Source organism: Salmo salar, chromosome 22 (assembly GCF_965601325.2).
Source record: "Salmo salar chromosome 22, fSalSal1, whole genome shotgun sequence".
Taxonomy (NCBI): Eukaryota; Metazoa; Chordata; class Actinopteri; order Salmoniformes; family Salmonidae; genus Salmo; species Salmo salar.
In genome coordinates this window covers 27801697-27828370 of record NC_138312.1, presented here as the reverse complement: position 1 = coordinate 27828370, position 26674 = coordinate 27801697, and the positions used below count along the sequence as shown (strand labels likewise).

At 43.6% G+C, this 26674-nt stretch overlaps 2 protein-coding genes across 3 annotated transcripts; both read right to left on the bottom strand.

The window, feature by feature from the left end:
• Positions 1-138: 138 nt before the first annotated feature.
• Positions 139-1363, bottom strand: uts2b (urotensin 2, beta). Its single transcript, XM_014166848.3, has 4 exons — positions 996-1363; positions 817-906; positions 555-598; positions 139-391 (listed from the first exon to the last, which is right to left on the bottom strand). The coding sequence occupies exons 1-4, from the start codon at positions 1099-1101 to the stop codon at positions 284-286; spliced, it is 348 nt and encodes a 115-aa protein (XP_014022323.2). The 5' UTR covers positions 1102-1363; the 3' UTR covers positions 139-283.
• A 2571-nt stretch (positions 1364-3934) lies between these two features.
• Positions 3935-25461, bottom strand: LOC106583134 (matrix remodeling-associated protein 8). 2 transcript variants are annotated; one of them, XM_045705194.2, is made up of 13 exons: positions 25159-25461; positions 22085-22111; positions 21579-21881; positions 21373-21474; positions 21132-21262; positions 20540-20719; positions 20119-20260; positions 6824-6982; positions 6670-6700; positions 6505-6590; positions 6317-6388; positions 5582-5651; positions 3935-5470 (listed from the first exon to the last, which is right to left on the bottom strand). In XM_045705194.2, exons 1-13 carry the CDS (start codon positions 25199-25201, stop codon positions 5368-5370), a joined length of 1449 nt encoding a protein of 482 aa, XP_045561150.1. In that variant the 5' UTR covers positions 25202-25461; the 3' UTR covers positions 3935-5367. The 2 variants fall into 2 exon arrangements, with proteins under 2 accessions (XP_045561150.1, XP_014022443.1); XM_014166968.3 differs by lacking the exon at positions 5582-5651.
• Between the last annotated feature and the right edge of the window lie 1213 nt (positions 25462-26674).

The window sequence follows — 26674 nt, the reverse complement described above, 5'->3', positions numbered from 1 at the left end:
CTTCAAAGGTAGCTTTTAGTCCAACACTCTCTAGGTCTCTATCTGGTCGTCTATCAACACACAATCACATACACAGTCCTGACACTGAGTTCTCAAGAGATTTGTCACTGAGGAACAATCAACACAAACAAGCTGATCTCCAAACATACTGTTTTATTCATTATTGTACATACAACACTACACAGTCATGTTTATTACTCATATTCACTATTTCACTATGTACACCTGAGCTGTGCCTGAACAGAATAAATACATACATGTATCGTGTGTGTGTGTGTCACTCCTAGACACAGTACTTCCAGAAGCACTCGTTGGTGGTTCTCTTCCGGTACTCTCTTCTGCTGCCCAGGAAACGAGGTTGAGGGCTCAGAGCTGGTGTTTCCAACAGCACCTGAGAGAGAGCGAGAGAAAGAAATGAAGCAGTAGAGAGAGTATGTGAATGGAACAAGACTTGATATGAGGAGAGCTTTGATACTTTGCTGAATGTTTAGTATGTGAAAGGTGTCTGTGTTCAATGAGATTGCTAGGTTGTTTTGGATGGACTGATCTCTCACCTCTCTCACGGCCTGGTCTGGGCTGAACACTGCTGATCTTAGATCTGTACAGAGACGAGTGGAAACAAAGACCTGGTTAGGTATATGTTTACCATTCTCTGTCTCTCTCATATACAGACTCACACACGCACATTTAGAGAAGCCCTTCAGACCCACCCTCACATTGTGCTGCTCACATCGTACACTCACAGAAGGCTGACACCATAGACCCGCTCTCTCTTTTGATGTACAAACTGACACACAAACACTCAATGTCACTCACTGCCAAGGCCAGGTGCAATGTGGAATCTGTAGGTGTGGTCAGAAAGGGACAGCTCCTCTGGACTCACCACCTGGTCCTCCTCTACTGACGCTATAAACATGACATAACGTGACTTAACATGACATGTATACAACATGATATAATGTGTGTGTGTGTGCTTGCATGTTTGTGTCACTCACCTGTTCCGGTGTAGGACATCTCGTTAGAGTGTGAGACGGGGTGTGTGAGGAGAGGTCCGGCGGCGGTAAGCAGCAGAACACACGAAAGGAAACACTTACACTGCATGTCTGTACTGGACCGTCTGTACTGCCTCCAAACTGTCTGTAGTACTGTCTACTGTCTGTACTGTCCTACAGGTGCTGCACTCCTATGTGTCTGCTGGTAGCTGTTTCCCAGCCGTCTGTACTCCAACAGAGTCTGTAGCTATATTTGTCTGTTGTGTTTGAAGCTGGTGGCAACACTGTGTCAGAACCAACTGTAGAGGATGCCGTTTCAATGCTACGTAGCTACTTTTTCTTCTTTCTCTCTCTTTCTCTGTGGATCCCTGCAGGGCTCAATCAGGTGCTCTGCTCTGGATCCATACCCTGACTTATATACCTCCCTCCTTCCCTCTCTCCTATCTTCTCTCAATCCATCTCTCCACTATTTCGGCCCTGGGTTGTAAATATTTCCCCGTACTGTCGGTGAGGCTGACAGGGAGGCCCAATAAACCAACCTCTCTCCCTCTCATTTCCATCTTTCTTTTTCACTATCTACCTCTCTCCTTCCCTCTTTTGGCAGGGGTGACACATTTAACCAGCTTGTCCTGATGCCACCCTAATAAATCTGCACAGCGCAGGTGTGAGTGTATGTGTTAGTATACACTGAGTGTATGTGTGTTGGTGTCAGTGTCCATCGGTGACTGCCACTGCTGATTCACGCCCCAAAACGGCCCCTGAATTCACTTCCCCATTCACACACTCGTTTGTTTTACGATCTTTGTATGGACCAAACAATGAATTATCATTCAAAATCCTTTTTTCCCTAACCCCTAATCCTAACCTTAACCCCAAACCCTAATTCTAACCCTAATCCTAATTGTAACCACACACAGATAGCCTGTTCCAGGCCTCTCTCCCTCTCAACCTAAGTCCCCAGAACCAGGATTAGGACTTCCTGATCTATACCCTAGTCATGTGCCTGTGCATTAGCCTGTTCTTTTGTCACCTCTCACTCTTTCTCTACTTCTCATTCCATTTCCCTCTTTCTATTTGCCCCCCCCCCCCCCACTCACCCCCCACCCTCTCTCATTGTCACCTCAGAGGCTTCAGTAAATCATGTGTGTGATTCACAGCTCAGACCATCTCCACTCTGCAGAGCAGTTCCGTGCCACGTCTCCGGTAAACTCTAATTGATGTGTGTTTGTGTGCACGTGTGTATATACATTTATGCATCGCATACCACCGGCAGGGCTGCATCTCTAGTAAATGGGTTGGGATTTAAAGGCATAATATCTCACCTTGTTAGACAGAAACACTATCACTTCATTGGCCATGGAACCCAGAGTGCGTCACTGACTGCTACAGCAGCTATAAAGGGGACTCATTCATACAACTATCTGCCATGGTAAATTTATACTCAGTTTCTCCCAAAGCAAAACACTCAGTTAAACACTGAAGGGAATTCTGAATAAAGAACATCTATTTTTTCTCCTGTATCTTGTTAATATTGTGATAGGTGTGCTACGTGCACCAATCAAATCTGTATGAATCTTAAAATTGGTTTGATGATTTATTTGTATTTATATTTATTATGGATCCCCATTAGTTCCCGCCAAGGCAGCACCTACTCTTTCTGGGGTCAATTAGTTCCTGCCTAGGCAGTACCTACTCTTCCTGAGGTCAATTAGTTCCTGCCAAGGCAGCACCTACTATTCCTGGGGTCCATTAGTTCCTGCCAAGGCAGCACCTACTCTTTCTGAGGTCAATTAGTTCCTGCCAAGGCAGCACCTACTATTTCTGGGGTCCATTAGTTCCTGCCAAGGCAGCACCTACTCTTTCTGAGGTCAATTAGTTCCTTCCAAGGCAGCACCTACTCTTTCTGAGGTCAATTAGTTCCTGCCTAGGCAGTACCTACTCTTTCTGGGGTCCATTAGTTCCTGCCAAGGCAGCACCTACTCTTTCTGGGGTCCATTAGTTCCTGTCAAGGCAGCACCTACTCTTCCTGGGGTCCATTAGTTCCTGTCAAGGCAGCACCTACTCTTCCTGGGGTCCATTAGTTCCTGTCAAGGCAGCACCTACTCTTCCTGGGGTCCATTAGTTCCTGTCAAGGTAGCACCTACTCTTCCTGGGGTCCATTAGTTCCTGTCAAGGCAGCACCTACTCTTCCTGGGGTCCATTAGTTCTTGCCAAGGCAGCACCTACTCTTCCTGGGGTCCATTAGTTCCTGTCAAGGTAGCACCTACTCTTCCTGGGGTCCAGCAAAATTAAGGCAGTTTATACAATTTTAAAAACATTACAATACATTCAGACTGTGTGACTTCAGGCCCCTACTCCACCACCACATCTACAGTAAAAACTCCATGTGTACATGTGTGTATAGTGCGTATGCTATTGCATGTGTGTGTATGCATGTGTCTATGTTTATGTTGCTTCATAGCCCCCGCTGTTCCATAAGGTGTTTTTTTTTAACCTGTTTTTTAAATCAAATTTTACTGCTTGCATTACTTACTTGATGTGGAATAGAGTTCCATGTAGTCATGGCTCTATTTAGTACTGTGCGCCTTCTATAGTCTGTTCTGACTATGGAAGACCTCTTGTGGCATGTCTTGTGGGGTGTGCATGGGTGTCCGAGCTGTGCGCCAGTAGTTCAAACAGAAAGCTTGGTACATTCAACATGTCAGTACCTCTCATAAATAGGAATTAATGTGCCTCTCCACAGCTGTAACGCATGTGGTTTATTTACAATACAGAGCCAGTTGGGGTTTTTTCAGGCATACTTTGTTTGTAGAATTCATGAACAAGTGTTTTTACATCAAACAAACATGGAGAGCAAAGAATAATGTGAGTATCTTAACATACAATGCCTCTGTTGCAATAAGATGGAAGGACTGTTGACAGAGGAAAGTCTAGACAGAAAGTAGAGTTGGGTAGAGTAGATCTTTATTGTCCCAATAAGCTATTTGTTATGCAGACAAGGAGACATGATACAGGAAAGTGTCAAAACTTAACGGATATAAGGGATTCAGTCCATTAACGATACAATACAATAGTAACATAAAGCATCAGAATACACAAATAAAAACAGTTCATAATGTGCAATGCAATGGCTTATTTATTACAAAATTACACTTGTATCACTTTATTTAACCTCTGTTTAGCCAGGTAAGTCATTGAAAACCAGTTATATTTTACAATGACGACCTAGTCAGTCAAAAGGAGACAGTACAATACACCAATATAGTCACGTGATGGCAGTATGATCACTCACAATAGGTTTTTATTAACAATTACTGTATATACTGTAGTTGCAAATGTGAAGCAGAGTAGGATGAAGTTGCCCCTAGACTCTGATCTATGGCCAGTTTTGCATTGTTCCCTCTTAATGGTTAATGTTGGGATTGTAGGTTGATCCTAGGTCTGTGTCTAAGGATGACTTATATCTGTAGCGTGTAATGCTGTCTGAAGAAGTCATGGCCTTCACTCCCCTCTAGAGGGTTCAGTGGTGCTGAGAGAACACAGGTACCTGCCTCATAGGAACTGGAGTTACCCTAACCATCTAACCTAACATGGGAAAAACTCTGGGCTTCGGCAAACCTGTAATTTAAACCCTGTGCATCTTTGTAAATAAATACCTTTCCACAACGGCATTTTTTTGCAACCAATTACATAATTGTAACAATATGAAGGTAATAGTATTGCTGTTTAACTGTTTAAAGGCGCCCACATACTAGGTTCGCTTTGCTCCTAGCAGAACTCGGCTAGGTTAAGCAAACGTCTGTGCCTCACATACTCCCTTAAAAGACCTTCGCTTGAAAAACAAGACAAAAGCACGAGACGCCGAAGCAACAACATAGCCAGTATACACTTCCTCAAAATAGTCAGAATTAATCGAAGATAAATCCAGAAATCTGTAATAAATGACGTTTTGGCCGAGGAGGTCTTAGTCACATGCATGAAAACGAGTTGTCTCTCGTTGAATGACAACAAACACTTCATTGAAGAATCCCTTCCATAGTTCCCACTCCTACTAGGAGTAGTACAGTTGACCAATCACCGACAAAAGGGTGTAGACTTCAACTACCGAACTTTGACTTGCCTCAAGAAAATGTTTTGTGTGCATGAACCTGCCGAACATCAAAACGAACAAAAACGGCACAACATTTCGCCATAATATATGCGCAAACTGTTTCACCTGTGAAGCATACAGTAAGCTTTACAATCACATTGTGGTTATCAAATGTGAGTGAAGGGTCTAACTGTGGGTGAGAGGCTTGAGGTGGAATGTAGAGGTGGGACTAGTGGAGTAGAGTGGACATCCCTACAGTACACTAGCACACCAGTAGCAGAGGGCCTAGGGGTTGGTTTGGAATGCAGCCTGTGTCTGTAGAGTCTGCCTCTGGACCAGCCAGCGGCAAGCTGACTCCCCTCTCATTTCCAATACACCTTCTCCATCTCTGAAAGAGAGAGAGAGACTATTGTAATAAATAAATAAACATATATATATATATATTATATATCTAGTCAATTGAATGTAATATTTTGTACTGAGTGTACAAAACACCTACTCTTTCCATGACATAGACTGACCAGGTGAATCCAGGTGAAAGCTGTGATCCCTTATTGATGTTACTTGTTCTATTCACATCAAAATAGTATAGATTTAGGGGAGGAGACGGGTTAAAGAAATATTTTTAGGAATGTATTGTTAATGTTTTGTACACTCAGTGTATTTAAAAAAACTCAGTTAGGGTCTCACCTTCCTGTTGTGTAAGTTGGAAAATGTGTTGTGCATCATCAGTTTTCAACTTATTTTGTCAGTAACTAACAGTCGCTCAATTAGCCATGTCAGCTAACAATTTTTAGATTGGTAAATTAGTCTAACCAGTTATCTAAACTTGTAGTAATCATGGCCGAATACTGACAGGGCACATAGGGCACGTGTCCAGGGGCCCTGACCTCCAGGAGGATCCCATTGATCTTGTTAGTCACACTCAATCAGATATCATTAACATGGAATAAGTCACGGCAAAATGTGTAGAATTGCAGGAAATTTGCTTTCAAACTGAAAAATGTCTCTCCACCCCATGGCAAAATGAGTAAAATTGCATAAAGTGTGTTATGAAAAAGAAAGAAAGGCTAGAGCCGGCCCTGCGTACTTCATATGGATGAGAGACATGGAGGGTTTAAGTGTGTGTGTGTGTGTGTGTGTGTGTGTGTGTGTGTGTGTGTGTGTGTGTGTGTGTGTGTGTGTGTGTGTGTGTGTGTGTGTGTGTGTGTGTGTGTGTGTGTGTGTGTGTTACCTTTGTCCAGGTCGATGACTTTGGGCAGGGTGGACATTTGAACCTTCTCCCTCAGCAGGTTGTTTTTGTAGTCTGAGAGACAAAAGAGATTGGAGTGTATCTATGTGTATATATATATATACACACACACACACACACACACACACACACACACACACACACACACACACACACACACACACACACACCTAGTTTCTTCTCCTCCTGGTTGCACGTCTTGACTTCAGGAACGTCCATCTCAAACTCATTGGTGGCCATGTCACCCCTGTTGGATCTATCACAGAGAGAGGAGTGAGTGAGTCAGTGAGTGAGTCAGTGAGTGAGCGAGCGTGTGCGTGGCGCAAGTTTCTCACCTCAAAGATGTCTGTGGGTAAAACTCCCCCGCTGAAACACAAAAACACAGTAAAGATGAAGACAGGCTGACTCAGACACACTGACAGAGAGAGAGAGAAAGCTGACAGACAGATCCAAAGTTAGTTAGTCAGGTCTTAGTACAGGAGCTCAGACCTTTGGTCTTGCGTCGGTGGGTAATGATGATGATGATGAGCACAATGAAGGCCAGGAGGAGGAGCGTAGTCAGGATGTAGCCCAGGGGCAGCAGGAAATGATGTCGCTGATCGGGCAGGATGAAGTTGATGACGCGTGACGCCTCAGCCTTGCTATCCTCTGAGGAACAGAGAGAAGATTATTAACCAACAGCTCCCCCTGTCTGTAATACACCCAGACCAAGATAAAAGTATATTCTGGCCACCAGGTGGTGCACTCTGGTCACTGTTGGAAGCTTCACTGATGCTGCTCTGGTAAAGCGAGTGAACAACAACAGCAGCTAAACATTGGATCATCTCCTGTACAATAGAGCTCATAGACATAATAAATCATTAACCGACCTGTTTGCTATGTTCAGGCTTAGGGATATGTCCCCAAAAAATGTATTTCGTTTCTGTACGACTGTACTATAATGGCAATGTAGATGGTAGATCAGACTGTGAAATCATTGGCTACGGCATTTAGATTCCTTTCCCTGAAAAGCCAGTATAAGTCAATCTCACAGTTATTCAGTGTGTGTGCGTGTGTGTACAGTATGTGTGTGTGTATGTATACGTGCATCTTTGTTTCTTTTGTCATGTCAATTGGGAACTCCAATGCCATGATGTCATCCCTACCAGTGCCAAGCCGTGTTGTAACATTGTAAAAAAATCTCTATATATTATCCATGATAGTGGACAACAATTGGACAATCAACAATAGCTGTGTGCTGATCTACTGAGTGTTGAGAAGTAGAGCCACTACAACTGCTGGTTTCCTTTATGCTCGTAAAAAAATGTGCAAGGCAAGAGGCAGCCGGGGAGCAGCTGCCCAGCGTGTCTGAGCCAAAACGAGTTCCAGACCTGAAGTCATACTGTGATTTACTTTTCCTGGCAGTAAAAGACAGAGAGAGGGATGGAGGGAAGGAGAGAGAGTGATGGAAGGATGGACAGAGGGAAAGAGTAGGGGATTCAGTGGTTTCTGTACTGTAACTCTTCAAGCATTTCTGTCATAGTAGACTTAACACAGAGACGACCGTAAACAAAGGGATCTGATTCAGAACCATCTGTTTGTTTGGCCTTGGTCCATCTCCTGGGATCCTCGTGTGTGTGTGTGTGTGTGTGTGTGTGTGTGTGTGTGTGTGTGTGGTGTGTGTGTGTGTGGGTGGTCTCAGACAGACCCTTCCACTCTCTGCCTGAACAACACTGAGAAGTGGGCCAAATGGTAGGGGGGGAGGAGGGGGTAGCTGCTGCCTAATATGGTGACTGGAGTATGTGCGAGTGGGTGTGTCGAAAGGAAATGAGTGGAAAGGAGTGGAAAGGAGTAGGTGTGTCAAAAGGAAAGGACTGGGTGTGTCGAAAGGAAAGGACTGATGACTGGGTATGTCGAAAGGAAAGGAGTGGGTGTGTCGAAAGGAAAGGAGTAGGTGTGTCGAAAGGAAAGGAGTGGGTGTGTCGAAAGGAAAGGAGTGGGTGTGTCGAAAGGAAAGGAGTAGGTGTGTCGAAAGGAAAGGAGTGGGTGTGTCAAGGAAAGGAGTAGATGTGTCGAAAGGAAAGGAGTAGGTGTGTCGAAAGGAAAGGAGTAGGTGTGTCGAAAGGAAAGGAGTGGGTGTGTCAAAAGCATTCTGCTATATGTTAGACGGTTTTGATTGAGCATTGTTTTTGTTTTTTCACCAAGCAATTACCGTACCGTGAGAGTTTGGAGTCGTATTTTATTTTATTTTTACACAAATAATTGTAAATGTCCAGTTATAAAACTGACGATTGTTTATTTTTTATTAAAAGTACTGATGATGGGTGTACTGTTGCCAGTATGCGTTGTATATGTGTGTGCTTACTGTGACTGTCACCCTTGATATTCGTTTCCAGTTTAGATGGTTTGGATCACATATGTCAAACTCTTTCCACGGAGGGCCAAGTGTCAGCGGGTTTTCGCTCCTCCCTTGTACTTGATTAAGGTCACTAATTACTAAGGAACTCCCCTCACCTGGTCATACCCTGATGAAGACAGCTTGGCTGTCGAAACGTTGGATATAGACATTTTGCATCTGAGCTCCTAGAGTGTGCGGCTCTCCCTTATTTTCAAGTTTTCTACTCCGCTAGCCAGCACCTCGCCTTAATAGGTGTGCGTTTCTTTTTCTTCTACACTAATTACTAAGGAACTCCCCTCACCTGGTTGTCTAGGTCTCAATTGAAAGGAAAACACAAAAACCAACAGCAGACACTAGGCCCTCCAAGGAATGAGTTTGATGCCCCTGGTTTAGGTAGTCTCGTTTATCCATCTTCCCATTCTGAATTCAGGCTTCGGGTGATTAAAAGTTCTAATTGTTGGATATCCTCACTCTGGCCGGATTCCAATAGGAAGTACACATCACTTTGCAAGTGTGCATAATGTAATTTGCAGGCCTGATGTGGCCTGTAAACCAGGAGTTTACTAACACCATTGTTAGGGTATAACTAGGCCCTCAAAGAAAGACCATTTGATATACAGTATGTAGTCATAAAGACTTTAATTTAAAAGGCTAATAAGGCTGGTGGGACCGTTCATAGAGGGTTCTAAGAATAACCCTTAAAAGATAAAAAGGGTTCTTGGTAGAACCGTTCATAGAGAGTTCTAGGAAGAACCTCTGCAAAGGGTTCTACCGAGCACCAAAACAGTTCTCATATGGAGATAAACTGAAGAACCCTTTATTTTTGTAAGTGTGCACTCCTTTCGACACACCCACACGCCATATTGGGCTTCAGCTACCCATACTTGTAGAATCTCTCTCTCAATTCAATTCAAGGGCTATATTGGCATGGGAAACATATGTTAACATTGCCAAAGCAAGTGAAATAGATAAAACAGAAGTGAAATAAACAATAAAAATGAACAGTAAACATTGCACTCACAGAAGTTCCAAAAGAATAAAGATGTTTCAAATGTCATATTATGTCTATATACAGAGTTGTAGCAATGTGCAAATAGTTAAAGTACAAAAGGGAAAATAAATAAACATAAATATGGGTTGTATTTACATTGGCGTTTGTTCTTCACTGGTTGACCTTTTCTTGTGGCAACAGGACACAAATATTGCTGCTGTGATGGCACACTGTGGTATTTCATCCAGTAGATATGGGAGTTTATCAAAATTGGGTTTGTTTTCAAATTCTTTGTGGATCTGTATAATCTGAGGGAAATATGTGTCTCTAATACGGTCATACATTTGGCAGGAGGGTAGGAAGTGCAGCTCAGTTTCCACCTAATTTTGTGGGCAGTGTGCACATAGCCTGTCTTCTCTTGAGAGCCAGGTCTGCCTACGGCGGCCTTTCTCAATAGCAAGGCTATGCTCACTGAGTCTGTACATAGTCAAAGCTTTCCTTATAAGTTTGGGTCAGTCACAGTGGTCAGGTATTCTGCCACTGTGTACTCTCTGTTAAGGGCCAAATAGCATTCTAGTTTGCTGTGTTTTTTGGTTCATTCTTTCCAATGTGTCAAGTAATTATCTTTTTGTTTTCTCATGATTTGGTTGGGTCTAATTGTGTTGCTGTTCTGGGGCTCTGTGAGGTGTGTTTGTGAACAAAGCCACAGGACCAGCTTGCTTAATGGACTCTTCTACAGGTTCAATTGCTTCCTTTTAGGTGGTTGAAGAATTTTAACAGCTCTTTTCTAGGTGCTGCTGTAGGCCCTCCTTGGTTGGTGACAGAAGCACCAGATCATCAGCAAACAGTAGACATTTGATATCAGATTCTAGTAGGTTGAGGCCGGGTGCTGCGGACTGTTCTAGTGCACTCGCAAATTCGTTGATATATATGTTGAAGAGGGTGTGGCTTAAGCTGCATCCCTGTCTCACCCCATGGCCCTGTGGAAAGAAATGTGTTTTTTTTTGCCAATTTTGTGTACATGGATTTTATAATGTTGTATGTTTTTCCCCCAAAACCACTTTCCATCAATTTGTATAGCAGACCCTCATGCCAAATTGAGTCAAAGGCTTTTTTGAAATCAATAAAGCATGAGAAGACTTTGCCTTTGTTTTGGTTTGTTTGTTTGTCAATTAGGGTGTGCAGGGTGAATACGTGGTCTGTCGTACGGTAATTTGGTAAAAAGCCGATTTAACATTTGCTCAGTACATTGTTTTCCCTGAGGAAATGTACGAGTCTGCTGTTAATGATAATGCAGGGGATTTTCCCAAGGTTGCTGTTGACGCATATCACACAGTAGTTATTGGGGTCAAGTTTGTCTCCACCTTTGTGGATTGGGGTGATCAGTCCTTGGTTCCAAATATTGGGGAAGATGCCAGAGCTAAGAATGATGTTAAAGAGTTTAATTATAGCCAATTAGAATTTGTTGTCTGTATATTTTATAATTTCATTGAGGACACCATCAACACCACAGTCCTTTTTGGGTTGGAGGGTTTGTTTTTTGTCCTGTAGTTCATTCAATGTAATTGAAGAATCCAGTGGGTTCTGGTAGTCTTTAATAGTTGATTCTAAGATTTGTATTTTATCACGTATATGTTTTTGCTGTTTGTTCTTTGTTATAGGGCCAAAAAGATTGGAGAAGTGGTTTACCCATACATCTCCATTTTGGATAGATAACTCTTTGTGTTGTTTGTTTTCCAATTTTCCCGGAAGTGGTTCGATTCTATGGCTTCTTCAATTACATTGAGCTGATTTCTGACGTGCTGCTCCTTCTTTTTCCGTGGTGTATTTCTGTATTGTTTGAGTGATTCACCATAGTGAAGGTGTAGATTCAGGTTTTCTGGGTCTCTATGTTTTTGGTTGGATAGGTTTCTCAATTTCTTTCTTAGGTTTTTGCATTCTTCATTGAACCATGTCATTGTTGTTAACTTTCTTCAGTTATTTGTTTGAAATTTTTAGATTGTATAGGGAAGCCGAGAGGTCAAATATACTGTTTAGATTTTCTACTGCCAAGTTTACACCTTCACTATTACAGCGGAACGTTTTGTCCAGGAAGTTGTCTAAAAGGGATTGAATTTGTTGTTGCCTCATTTTTTTTGTTTCTCTCTCTCATCAAGTGAAGTTCCTGTTCTTATTTATTTATGACCAAGTTATTTGTTTTGTCATTTTTTGAGGGGGGGTTGCAGATACATTATCCGTTTAAATGTTTAAGTTTAGAAAACATGTACCCATAGGCTGCCACTCAACAAAAAAACGTCAAGAAATACACAGAGTTTAAGTAATAATAAAATAATAATAACAGAAAAAGCTAACAAAAAGTGGGACTCCACCCCCAACCCCACCTAGCCAACATCTCTCCATCCAACCCCCCTAGCAACTAGGGTTGCTCATCAGTCACCCCCCCCAGACCAGCCACCCCTCTCCCAGCGACCAGATAAAACCCTCCCCATACCACCCCTTCCATGTGGGCCTGAAAGTATAAAATATTAAAATAGGTATATATACACTGCTCAAAAAAATAAAGGGAACACTTAAACAACACAATGTAACTCCAAGTCAATCACACTTCTGTGAAATCAAACTGTCCACTTAGGAAGCAACACTGATTGACAATACATTTCACATGCTGTTGTGCAAATGAAATAGACAACAGGTGGAAATTATAGGCAATTAGCAAGACACCCCCAATAAAGGAGTGGTTCTGCAGGTGGTGACCACAGACCACTTCTCAGTTCCTATGCTTCCTGGCTGATGTTTTGGTCACTTTTGAATGCTGGCGGTGCTTTCACTCTAGTGGTAGCATGAGACGGAGTCTACAACCCACACAAGTGGTTCAGGTAGTGCAGCTCATCCAGGATGGCACATCAATGCGAGCTGTGGCAAGAAGGTTTGCTGTGTCTGTCAGCGTAGTGTCCAGAGCATGGAGGTGCTACCAGGAGACAGGCCAGTACATCAGGAGACGTGGAGGAGGCCGTAGGAGGGCAACAACCCAGCAGCAGGACCGCTACCTCCGCCTTTGTGCAAGGAGGAGCAGGAGGAGCACTGCCAGAGCCCTGCAAAATGACCTCCAGCAGGCCACAAATGTGCATGTGTCTGCTCAAACGGTCAGAAACAGACTCCATGAGGGTGGTATGAGGGCCCGACGTCCACAGGTGGGGATTGTGCTTACAGCCCAACACCCTGCAGGACGTTTGGCATTTGCCAGAGAACACCAAGATTGGCAAATTCGCCACTGGCGCCCTGTGCTCTTCACAGATGAAAGCAGGTTTACACTGAGCACATGTGACAGACGTGACAGAGTCTGGAAACGCCGTGGAGAACGTTCTGCTGCCTGCAACATCCTCCAGCATGACCGGTTTGGCGGTGGGTCAGTCATGGTGTGGGGTGGCATTTCTTTGGGGGGCCGCACAGCCCTCCATGTGCTCGCCAGAGGTAGCCTGACTGCCATTAGGTACCGAGATGAGATCCTCAGACCCCTTGTGAGACCATATGCTGGTGCGGTTGGCCCTGGGTTCCTCCTAATGCAAGACAATACTAGACCTCATGTGGCTGGAGTGTGTCAGCAGTTCCTGCAAGAGGAAGGCATTGATGCTATGGACTGGCCCGCCCGTTCCCCAGACCTGAATCCAATTGAGCACATCTGGGACATCATGTCTCGCTCCATCCACCAACGCCACGTTGCACCACAGACTGTCCAGGAGTTGGCGGATGCTTTAGTCCAGGTCTGGGAGGAGATCCCTCAGGAGACCATCCGCCACCTCATCAGGAGCATGCCCAGGCATTGTAGGGAGGTCATACAGGCACGTGGAGGCCACACACACTACTGAGCCTCATTTTGACTTGTTTTAAGGACATTACATCAAAGTTGGATCAGCCTGTAGTGTGGTTTTCCACTTTAATTTTGAGTGTGACTCCAAATCTAGACCTCGATGGGTTGATAAATTGGATTTCCATTGATTATTTTTGTGTGATTTTGTTGTCAGCACATTCAACTATGTAAAGAAAAAGTATTTAATAAGATTATTTCATTCATTCAGATCTAGGATGTGTTATTTTAGTGTTCCCTTTATTTTTTTGAGCAGTGTATTTTGCCAGCAGTAATCATCTCTGTTTGATTGAGAGAGTCAAGGAGCTATCATCGTTAAGTAACATAATAGATGAAAAGCATTGAATATTTACATTCATGGGGCGAAATGCTAGTGCCTTGAAATACAAGTTAGGTATGGATATTCCTCCTATGTCTTCCCCTCTTTGTAAGTTTGTACATTTTTATTTGGGATCGTTTACTTTGCCATATAAAGTTTGAAACCGCACTACGAATTTTATCCAAATAGCCAGAAGGGGGAGCCATGAGAAACACTGAACGACAGAAATTCAGCTGTGGCAATATATTCATTTTGACAATAGATATTCTGCTGGTTAAAGCAACTGGGATATTATTCCATCTAATGAGGTCAAATTCAATTGATTTGAGAGTTCCGTTAAAGTTTTTGGCAATGGTTTTATCTAAGGAAGGAAATATATGTACTCCCAAGTATTTTACATTGGAAACGATTGGTATACCATAAGTAGAGATGGAGTCCTCCATCGGGGTCTTGAAAAGGCAGAAGGGCTGATTTGGTTAGATAAATGTTCTAACTTTATCAACTGAATGTATCTATGATCTTCAATGTGTTTGTGAGCAATTGAGATACATTGTCTAGTTCAGTGGTCACCAACCTTTTGAGTCAAGTTACTGAGTCAAAATGCCCACTCAGATTTGTTTTAAACCTGACTTAAAAAAAACATAAGCCTAATCAACATTAACCAATTAAAAACAGTTATTTAGCAAGGAGTTTTGTGCAGTAGGCTATAGGCCCCAGTGGTGTAAAGTACTTATGTAAAAATACTTTAAAGTACTACTTAAGTCATTTTTGGGGGGTATTTGTACTTTACTATTTATGTTTCTGACAACTTTTACTTTACTACATTCCTAAAAAATATGATGTACTTTTTACTCCATACATTTTCCCTGACACATTTTGAATGCTTAGCAGGACAGGAAAATGGTCTAATTCACACTTATCAAGAGAACATCCCTGGTCATCCCTACTGCCTCGGTTCTGGCAGACTCACTAAACACATGCTTCATTTGTAAATTGTCTGAGAGTTGGAGTGTGCCCCAGGCTATCCGTAAATACATTTTTAAAAACTAGAAAATGTGGCTTTCTGCTTTTCTTAATATAAGGAATTTGAAATGATTTATACTTTTGATACTTAAGTATATTTTAGCAATTACAACTACTTTTGATACTTAAACAAGACAACCCGCTAATAATATAGCAAGCTTATGGGAACACTTTGCTATACTCATTCATTACAGCTGCAGTGCTGGTTGTAGCGTGAGTAGAAGTCGGGAGAACACGCATTTTGTGGCTTGTAAAAGTGTTAACAGTGCTGAATAACAACTTACACATTAACTTTCCCTAGTCATGGTTTTAAATGTTTTTGAAATGTCACAGTATCAACTTTGCTGTGCGTTCAATGCTTCTTACAGTCTATGGCTTGGGGAAACTGTGCAGACATGGTGATCTGAGCCATCTGATTGGCCAGCGGTAGGCCTATAGGTGCAATTGATTTGCTCTCTGGGCCTGCTGAGTAGGTGGAGTTCTACCTTCAGACACATGAAATGGTTCAAAATGGGAACACTTTGCCTTTCCGGTACTAGGGCTGCTGAATCAAGTGCATCTACCGCCAACAGCACGAAATGAATAAAACATTGGAACCCAAGGCATTGGCCGCATTTCAAACTCGAAATAGATACACCCTCGTCCACTTACCCTCGCTTTATGCTCTTGGGGAAATCCGAGGCCATATTTGTCGTCGGCCCAAATGATTAGCCACACAAGCAAAGGTTGCAACGTAAGCCCCTCAGCCCTCGTTTTTAATGGAGTTTGAGAGTGTACAATTATGTTATAAGGGCACAAGGCGAGACCCAGATGGTTTGAGCCTTTGATATGTATTAGTCCAAAAGGAGTAGGCAAGAGAATGGTCATGGACAGCAAAAGGTCAAAACCAGTTCAGAGTCCAGGAGGTATCAGCGTGGGAGGCAGGCTCGAGGTCGGTCAGGGCAGGCGGGTACAGAGTCCAGAAAACAGGCAAGGGTCAAAACAGAGAGGACTAGTAAAAGAGAATAGAAACGGCAGGAGCACATGAAAAACACACTGGTTGACTTGCAACATACAAGACGAACTGGCACAGAGAGACAGGAAACACAGGGATATATACACCAGGGATAACAAGCAACACCTGGAGGGGGTGGAGACAATCCCAAGGACAGGTGAAACTGATCAGGGTGTGACAGTACCCCCCCTCTCTAGGGGCGCCACCTGGCGTCCTACCTGGGCGCATACCTGGTTGACCGGGGTGTCGGCGGTGGAAGTCGGTGATGAGGGCTGGATCCAGGATGTCTCTAGTGGGAACCCAGCACCTCTCCTCCGGGCCGTAACCCTCCCAGTCAACCAGGTACTGGAAACCCCTGCCCCTTGGTCAAACACCCAGGAGACGTCTCACCGTGTTAGAGTCCAGAAAACAGGCAAGGGTCAAAACCGGGAGGACTAGTAAAAGAGAATAGAACAGGCACGAGCACGGGAAAAACACACTGGTTGACTTGGAACATACAAGACGAACTGGCACAGAGAGACAGGAAACACAGGGATATATACACCAGGGATAACAAGCAACACCTGGAGGGGTTGGAGACAATCACAAGGACAGGTGAAACTGATCAGGGTGTGACATATGTTCACTTCGGGGCCTGAAACGCCCCATAAATCAATTCGCGATGATTGTGCATCCAAAACTTAAAACCTCAAGGTCAATATGGAGAAGTCAACGTACAAGTAGAAGTAAAAATGAATGTAAATAAGTTCAAAATTGTGCTACTCATGCACAAACACATCTCCTAAAGGTAATTATGTTTTTGTTTGGTTAGCTTTTGGAAATTGTAGAAATAAAACATTTCCCTTCTTCATAAGTTACAGCTAGGCAGGCTAACGTTAGTAAGCTAATTAATTTGCTATCTATCATACAGTATGCGTATATTAATAATTATAAAGTTAATATAAGTAGACATGCAATCATAATTGACAGTAGCGCATATAAAGCACCCACAAGCTACCGAGTGACGAATATCAGGGCAGGGGCGGTCCATTTAAAATGAATTCCTTCCTCCCTCACCCCTTGCCCTGCAAGTGTAAACTCGTCAGACATCATGAAACATCATCAGAAATGTCCACTTAATTTGAGGGCTGAGGGGAGAGGGTGTGTCTGTTAAGTGTTTGGAATGCAGCCTTTATCGTTTTTTGCAGAAATGTTTAATCGACTAGGAACGCCTTGGAGATCGACCAGCGATCGCGATTGACCGGTTGGTGACCACTAGTCTAGATATAGTAAAATATAATTTGCATATAATGAGATGAAGTGATCAATTGATTTGACGGAAATGTGTGTTATTTCCTTTGATTGACGAATTGTCTGGGCCAGGTGTTCCATATATAATAAAAATAGCAAGGGTGAAATTGGATCACCTTGTCTGCGGCTTCTTGTGATTCTGGATGGAGCAGATATTGCCTGTTATAACTATGGCTGAGGGATTGGCATATAGCATTTTAATCATTTTAATTCAATTGGAGCCAATTTCCATATGTTCCAAGACAGATTAGAAGAGTTATATCTCTGGTCTATCAAAAGCTGTTTCTGCACCGAGAGATAATACAGCCCAAGGAGCAGTTGTTTCTGCTGAAGCATTTAAGATATGTAATAGTCGACAGAGGTTATCCGAGGATTACATTTTTTTAACAAACCTGCTTTGTTCCGTGCGGATCAATTTTGGTAAGTGTTGAGAGGGGATGACAACATTTTGGAAAACAATTTAATATCTGTGTTTATCAAAGATAGGTGGCGATAGTGAGAACACTGGGTGGCATCCTTACCTTTTTTAAACTCTACGGGATCGGTGTCCCTAAACCGGGACGGTTGTTACTAACGTGCACTAATGTGATTACAATGATATTGTAAGTAACAGCAAACTTTCCAGGATATAGACATGTCTTATATGGGCAGAAAGCTTAAATTCTTGTTGCTCTAACTGCATTGTCCAATTTACAGTAGCTATTACAGTGAAAAATAGCAACTGGTTGATACATTTACCTCTGAAGGTAAATAATGTACTTACATTCGTAATCTTGCTCTGATTTGTCTTCCTGAGTGTCCCAGAGATAAAATGAAGCATAGTTTAGATTGATCAAATCCATTTTTATATTCAAATGTAGGAACTGGGTTCTAGAGTTTGAACCTCTGCTGTCTCTGATTTTTTTAAACGTAATAGACCTCAGGAGGAATAATGTCCCATCCAGATGATTTGCTTTTGTTCATGCTATCCAATGCCCTTTTGAGGCGATCTTCCTGATTCTGTCAATAAACAATGAAAAAGAGAGGGAGAAAGTAGGAGAATGAAAAAGAAAGGAGAAAGGCAGAGGGGAGGAAGAGAGCATGAGGGAGAGAGAAAAGTGAATACATTTTGATGAGATGAGGTAAACAAACTCAAGACGTAGGCAAAGTCAAGTTCAAATAAGTGCCTGTAGGACCTCAGGATAGGGAGAGGAGAAAAACAGGAATGAGACAGCGATAAAGAGAGAGATAGAGAGAGGGAGAGAGAAAAATGCTCTAACTCGTTTAGAATGTCCGGTCTGGGCCAAAGTCAACAGCAAGCCAGACACCCTGGGCAGAATCAGAGGGTACTACAGGCACAGAATCTACTGGTGTGTGTGTGTGTGTGTGTGTGTGTGTGTGTGTGTGTGTGTGTGTGTGTGTGTGTGGTGTGTGTGTGTGTGTGTGTGTGTGTGTGTGTGTGTGTGTGTGTGTCAGTTCTGTCATGGATGGGAGGTGGGGTGTAGTAGGGGGTTTGGGAATTGCTAAGAGTTAAGTTTTAAATATGTTATTCCACTGAGATTGGAGGAACTTTGAATTGAGAGAAAACACACACACCCAAACACACATACTGTACACACACAGTCATGGCTCCAAAGAACACAGATATTTCTCAACCACACTCAATGACTTTCCCACATTCTCCCATTAGTGGCTTCAGAATAGCACCCCCTCCCCAAACACACACACACACACACACACACACACACTCTCTCTCTCTCTCCATTTGCCGTGGTGGGTTGGGTGATTTCCAGATGTAAACACATAGTTATCTGCTGATCATGGACGGAGCAAAGAAAAAAAGGAGAAAGAAAAGGAGGTAATAATGGGAATTAGAGAGAAAGGAAGAGAAAGGAAGAGAAAGGAAGAGAAAGGAAGAGAACATAGCTAACTGGGCTAACTGCAGAGTGAGCGGAATGGGACAGGGACTGTCTGAAGACAAAACCAGATCCTCAAAACTAACCTCAGACTACACCCCCCTCCCCGTCACACGCACTCCATCCACCCTCCACATTTTCCCTCTTGAGAGTGTGGGGGGGGGGGGGGGGGGGCTGAATGCTGCGAGGTGGTGGAGTGGGTTTAGGAAGTTAGGGAGACTGGCGTGGGTGGGTTGCGAGGTAAGGCGTGGGAGAAGGAAGGAGATGGGGTAAGGAAGGAGATGTTTGGAAGGCTGTTTGGGTTGGGAGAGAGGGGTAAGGAGGGAGCAGGCTAGGGAGACTGGCCAGGGTGGGTTGGGGTAAGGAGGATTTGGAAGGCCGGGTTTGGTTGGGAGAGATGGGTGAAGAGGGGGAGGTGTCGTAAGGAGGGGTATGGGGGGTGAGGAAAAGGGAGGAGGGTGGTTTAGGGGTCTGGCGCCGCACTAGCTGACAAGGCAGGAAGAACTGCTCATAAAACAAATCTAATCCCCTAACTACGACTGGTTACTCCCCCTCTCCTTCTCTTTTCTCTCTCCCTGCTCCTCCTATACTCCCACTCTCTGTCCCCCTCTTCCTCCTCCCCTCCCCCCTCTTAAAATGTGCTGTTTGGAGAAAAGGAAAAGCCAATGATGTTTGAGGATGATAGGGAGAGAGGAGAGCAAATGAAAGAGCAGCTGGGATTTCTCTCTAAGTTGTACATAAGCACGTGTACGATTTCTACAGTGGTCAACTGGAGTGCAGTATAGTGTGTATCTGTGTACTGTATATTATGTATGTCTGTGTGTATCTGTGTGTTCTGTATATTATGTATGTCTCTGTGTATCTGTGTGTACTGTATATTATGTATGTCTGTGTGTATCTGTGTGTACCGTATATTATGTATGTCTGTGTGTATCTGTGTGTACTGTATATTATGTATGTGTGTGTGTATCTGTGTGTACTGTATATTATGTATGTCTGTGTGTATCTGTGTGTACATGCAGTATCTCACCCTTGTCTTGATTGGGCAGTGCTCTGGGGGCAACAGTAGCCCGAGGCTCAGGTGGTCCTACAGTGAGCTGAAACTGTCTTCTCTCATGAAGACCACAGTAGTGATGATGTAGGTGACAGGTGTACAGACCCTGATCTCCTGGCTGTGGGGCAGACAGCCAGATGCATACAGTCAGAAATCCCTGTTTTACCACTGTACCACTGTAGTTGCTATGATGTTACACAGTTGTTACATGTTGTGCACAGACAGACAGACAGACAGACAGACAGACAGACAGACAGACAGACAGACAGACAGACAGACAGACAGACAGACAGACAGACAGACAGACAGACAGACAGACAGACAGACAGACAGACAGACAGACAGACAGACAGACAGACAGACAGACAGACAGACACGGGATGGTGTTATAGAGGACCTGCAGGGCAGAGATAGCCAGAGAGAAGTCTCCCTGTGAGAAGGACTTAGCGCTGATGTTCATCTTCCTCTGGAGGAACAGGGGTCCGTAGCTGCGCTGCTCCCCAGAGGCATACAGGTCTATCAGACGGTCTGCACGGTCGTGACGAACACCCGGAGGCTGCCGGTCCCAATGCACCACCTAAGACCAGATAGAGAAGGATTGGACAATACATTATAGTAAAAGAGACCATACATCCTTCTTTCCAACTACCCTTGAAGTAATCACTGGACTGACTTTACATGATTAATGAAATCAATGCTGGGAAAGCATGCACTACCTAAGATGGGATAGAGGGTTAAGATAGATATTAGGTGATAAAAGTGCCCAGGAAATATACATGACAAGACTGAGACTGAGAATTATTTGAGATCATGTCATTAAGGAAGCCAGCTGTTTCAATCTTTCCATTCAGTTCTATTCACTTGGAGTTTAATTTGTCTTCCTGCCCAGATACATTCCTCCTAAATGACATCACTGTCTAATTCTTCCTCATCTCATTCTAGTGCTGTTAAAAAGCATTCATAACACACACACACACACACACACACACCTGCTGTTCCTCCTCACTGCCATCTTCTGTCCACACAGAGCGGCGATTCACACACGGCAACACCACCGTGCTGCCGACCAACACCACAAACACAGCTTTCTGACCGTCCCAGAACCGCTGCTCCTTACGACCTGAAACCCACACAGATAGATCACAATACAACCCCACGTTGAGAGAGGTTAGGACCACAATATGACCATATCATGACTATTTCCCCTACTTGGGATAAGGCAGAACTTACGTAACTTGGTGACGTTGACCTGTATCCTGATCGTCTCATACAGGTGACAGTAGTGATGGTGCAGGTTACAGGAGTACAGGCCTCGGTCACTTATCGCAATGTCTAGAGAGAGTGGGAGAGAGAGAGAGAGAAAGATAAGGAGAAAGAGATGGCCTAAAGTCACATTAAGAGAAACAGACAAAAAGACAGAGACAGACAGCTCTCACCTCTGATGACGAGAGAGAAGTTTCCGTCGTTGAAAGCTGATTGGCTGAGGCTGACCCTCCCCTGGTTGTGTCCGTTATAGATGCGCTGGTCTCCAGCAGAGAACATGTCTGCCACCCTCTCCATGGCATAGTCTGGCCCTGGGCGATACAGGTCCCAGTGGACCACCCTCTGTCTGTCCTTCAGACTGTCCCTGGTCCACACCATGCGCCCGCTCACACACTGCAGTACCACCCTAGAGCCAGTGGGGGCGCTCACGTTGTAGCCCGCAACAACCACACTGCTGCTGTCGGACTGAGCCAACACTAAAAGAAAGAAAGAAAGAGAGAGAGAGAAGCATGCACTTACAGTATTTGCATGACATAAACACACTCACAAACACGGTCATATCTAATACACACACACTTATACTGTACACACACTCAAACCTAACCCATTAAAGTTGCACACATACTAAATACATACAAATACACACACTAGTCCGGTAAAAAAGTGAGAGGCTACTCACCAGCAGTGAAGAGGAAGGCTGCAGGGACTGTAACAGAAACATGAGAATCATCGTACTGTAATTACAAACACAGACGCTACTCACACACACACACAAACACACACACGGAGGAGACGCACAACATGGGACTCTGGTTAAACACACACGTGTATGTAAAAACACACTCAGATACACACACTACAGGAGACTCAGGAAAAACCCACAGAAGCTACAGTAACATTACAGCAGTAGCATTCTAGCTAAAGAGACCCCATCAAATCCCAAGGTGTCATAGCCAGTCCAAAGCCAAAGGTCACTCAACATGAAGCTGTTTCACTGCCACTGGATAACTTCAACCATTCGACACACAATGGGGGAAAGCCCTAGATCAAGTGTTCATGGGAACCTATTTTGGAACCCTTTTGAAAAGGATGAAGTGTTCAGTTGAGGAACACATTCTGGTGGAAAATGGAGGATGAGCAAGAGGCCGCTACACGCTGATTCAAGGTCAGTTTTGCAATTCCATCCCTAATGGGGTTATGGTTGGGATTTGGGGAGTTTTAAAGTGATGCCAGATATGTGCCTATAAGGACAAAGTTATGAGAAAGGATGCTGCTCCAACTGACTTATAACATCCCTTTCTGGTTTCTGTCCAAGCCCTCCATCTGACCTGAGATGACTTTGCCTCTGATTTGCTCATCCTGTCCAGAGCTCCACAAACACACACCTTGGCCCACTAATCACACTCAGAGAGAGGAAGTATACGTAAAAACTATGCACAGCTGTACCATAAAGAAAGAAAGAAAGAAAGAAAGAAAGAAAGAAAGAAAGAAAGAAAGAAAGAAAGAAAGAAAGAAAGAAAGAAAGAAAGAAAGAAAGATTAGGAACTGGCTAAAAATACTTCAATCAGTTATAGAAGCCATTGCCCTTTATGGTTGTGAGGTCTGGGGTCCGCTCACCAACCAAGAATTCACAAAATGGGACAAACACCAAATTGAGACTCTGCATGCAGAATTCTGCAAAAATATCCTCCCTGTACAACGTAGAACACCAAATAATGAATGCAGAGGAGAATTAGGCCGATACCCACTAATTATCCAAATCCAGAAAAGAGCCTACAACCACCTAAAAGGAAGCAATTCCCAAACCTTCCATAACAAAGCCATCACCTATAGAGAGATGAACCTGGAGAAGAGTCCCCTAAGCAAGCTGGTCCTGGGGCTCTGTTCACAAACACAAACACACCCCACAGAGCCCCAGGACAGCAACACAATTAGACCCAACCAAATCATGAGAAAACAAAAAGATAATTACTTGACACATTGGAAAGAATTAACCAAAAAACAGAGCAAACTAGAATGCTATTTGCTACAACTGTATATAGACATAATATGACATTTGAAATGTCTTTATTCTTTTGGAACTTCTGTGAGTGTAATGTTCACTGTTCATTTTTATTGTTTATTTCACTTTTGCATATTATCTACTTCACTTGCTTTGGCAATATTAACATATGTTTCCCATGCCAATAAAGCCCCTTGAATTTAATTTAATTTAATTGAGAGAGAGAGAGAGAGAGAGAGTGAGAGATAAATGGGCAGAGAGAGACGGTAGGAAAGAGTTGGGGAAAGCAGGTTAAAGGAGAGAGAAAGTAAAAGAGAGAGTGAAGGGTGATAAGAGGAGGACGTAAGGTGGCAGCTTTTTGCTCTGATGGGAGAGAGGTGAGGTGATGAGGGTGAGGTGTGGGAGAGAGGTGAGGTGATGAGGGTGAGGTGTGGGAGAGAGGTGAAGTGATGGGGGTGAGATGTGGGAGAGAGGTGAGGTGATGAGGGTGAGGTGTGGGAGAGAGGTGAGGTGATGAGGGTGAGGTGTGGGAGAGAGGTAAGGTGATGGGGGTGAGGTGTGGGAGAGAGGTGAGGTGATGGGGGTGAGGTGTGGGAGAGAGGTGAGGTGATGGGGGTGATTATGAGTGGGTGAGGTGTAGGAGAGAGTGGTGGAGGGTAAGCCTACGTAGCTGTGTTGTCCAGGGGCTCAGAATGGGTGTTTAGTAAGAGGGGCGTAGAGGAATCAGCCCCACCAGACTAGTGCATGCAACTAACACCACAACTTTACCACACTGGAAAAACAGACCCTATAAAACACACTGTAATTTGCTCTTTGTTACTCCAGACCACAGAAACACCCAATGACAGAAACACACACATTGTATATTAGATACATAGTCAAACACATAATGTACTCAAACATATACCTGCATAGAGGCACGCACAGACACAGATGCGTGCGCAGACACAGACACACACACACTGTTGCATGCTCTAGTCTGAACAGCTGTGCCTTCACTTACTGATTCACTGGAATGGAAGACTGTACTGGTCATCAACCAGTATCCAAACACACATCCCATAATACTCAACTGCTTTACAGTCCTCTGCTAAGAGAATCGATAGGAGCAAAAAAAATAAGCAGAGACAGACAGACAGACAGACAGACAGACAGACAGACAGACAGACAGACAGACAGACAGACAGACAGACAGACAGACAGACAGACAGACAGACAGACAGACAGACAGACAGACAGACAGACAGACAGACAGACAGACAGACAGACAGACAGACAGACAGACAGACAGACAGACAGACAGACAGACAGACAGACAGACAGTTCATAGTCCTGTCTGGAAGCAGAGTTCTAGCAGCTGGTTTTTCTTTAGATGAGAATTTCTGTCCAAACAACAACAGGGTAGGACTACCTCTCATCTGACATTATATGGGCATGAGAAAATGAGCCATCTACTTCAGACTTTGAAATGTTGAGCTTTCCTTGCTGGTTTGGCAACAGGACCCATCCCCCATACCTATGCGTGCACGTATCCGCACGCAGGCACACACTCACACACGCATTCACAAATCTAGTGCTAAAACAGTGCATAACTACTCAGACTCATTGTGTTGTGTGTTAGGTTAAACTAGGCGAGATCAAATGCATCATGACCCAAAATGAACACAATGTGTATAGGCTTGACAAAATTATAGTAGTCGAAAAGCTAATAAAATAACAGTGTAGTATTTCAAGTTGGGTTGGCTACTTACTTTGGACCAAGAGGAGAGCTTGAATCACGTCCGGTATCTTCATCTCAAATCTCTGTTGTTTACAAAGGAGCAGGCACTTTTGTTGCCTACACCTATTGCCAGTCACACCGGAGGAAAAAAACAACAATGTCCGCTCATACGTCAGCTCAGTTGTTCCTTGGCCCACGAAAACAGCGACTGTCTGATGAGCTGTGTAAACTTTTCACTGCATTCAGCGACTGAACCAAACAACCTCAGTTAGTGAAACGAACAGACCCGAACTAACCCTCCTTGGTTTGCCTGCTGAACAAACTCCGACTCCTCCCGTTGCAGGCCCGGGCCACCCCCTGCCCTGAAACCCAACTCCACCGGGCCTCCTCCACCTCCAGGCTGCACCCTCATATTAATCCCCTTTATTCCTCTCATCCTTTCTACTCAGCTCTCACCATATTAGCAGTGGTGGAAAAAGTACCCAATTCTCATACTTGAGTAAAAGTAAAGATACAGTATGTTAATAGAGAATGGTAAAAGTGAAAGTCACCCAGTAAAATACTACTAAAGTAAAATTATGATCATTTCAAATTGCTTATATTAAGCAAACCAGGGGCACGCTCCAACATTCAGACATCATTTACAAACAAAGCATTTGTGTTTGTTGAGTCTGCCAGATCAGAGGCAGTAGGGATGACCAGGGATGTCCTCTTGATAATTGTGTGAATTAGACAATGTTCCTGTCCTGCTAAGCATTCAAAATGTAAGGAGTACTTTTTGCTGTCAGGGAAAATGTATGGAGTAAAAAGTACATTATTTTCTTTAGGAATGTAGTGCAGTAAATATAAATAGTAAAGTAAAGTACAGATACCCCAAAACACTACTTAAGTAGGACTTTACAGTATTTGTACTTAAGTAGTTTATACCATTAGTTCACTGAACTCAAACTGAACAGGAGTGAATACACAAAATGATGTCTGAGGTAGGCCTATTGGCTGTAGTGTGTTTGGCTTTCATGCACTTGTGCTATGATTTTTCTTTCCATATTATGACTGTTGTTTTGCACAATCCACACCTGTACTCTAAAAATCAGGGGTTCAACAAGGGTTATTCTAAGATCCTCAAAGTTCTTCAAAGAACCTTAAGGTTCTTGGCACTGAAAATTGCCCCTAAAAGGTTCTTCCAAGAACCCCATAAGAGGTGGAGTTCATCGTGGAACCTCCTTAGTTGGTGGGGGTTCATGCAGGAACCCAACTGCCCAACTGAAACACTTTGATTTGAATTTGAAAGGACAGCAGGTGCAGGCACTTAACTGAAAAACTGTAAAGATCTCCTCAATTTAAGGTAAGGTTTGTCCCTTGTATGATCTAAATTGAAATTGTTTTATGATGATACCAGCTATCTTCTTTTATTTGCAAAAATCTTTCTAAAACAGAAAGTGGTCACAATTCAATGGATATCAATCAACAAAGAGGTAATATGTATGAATATTTATACTATACGAATATGTTGAGGCTAACTGTATTGGGTGCAGATGACTGAACTG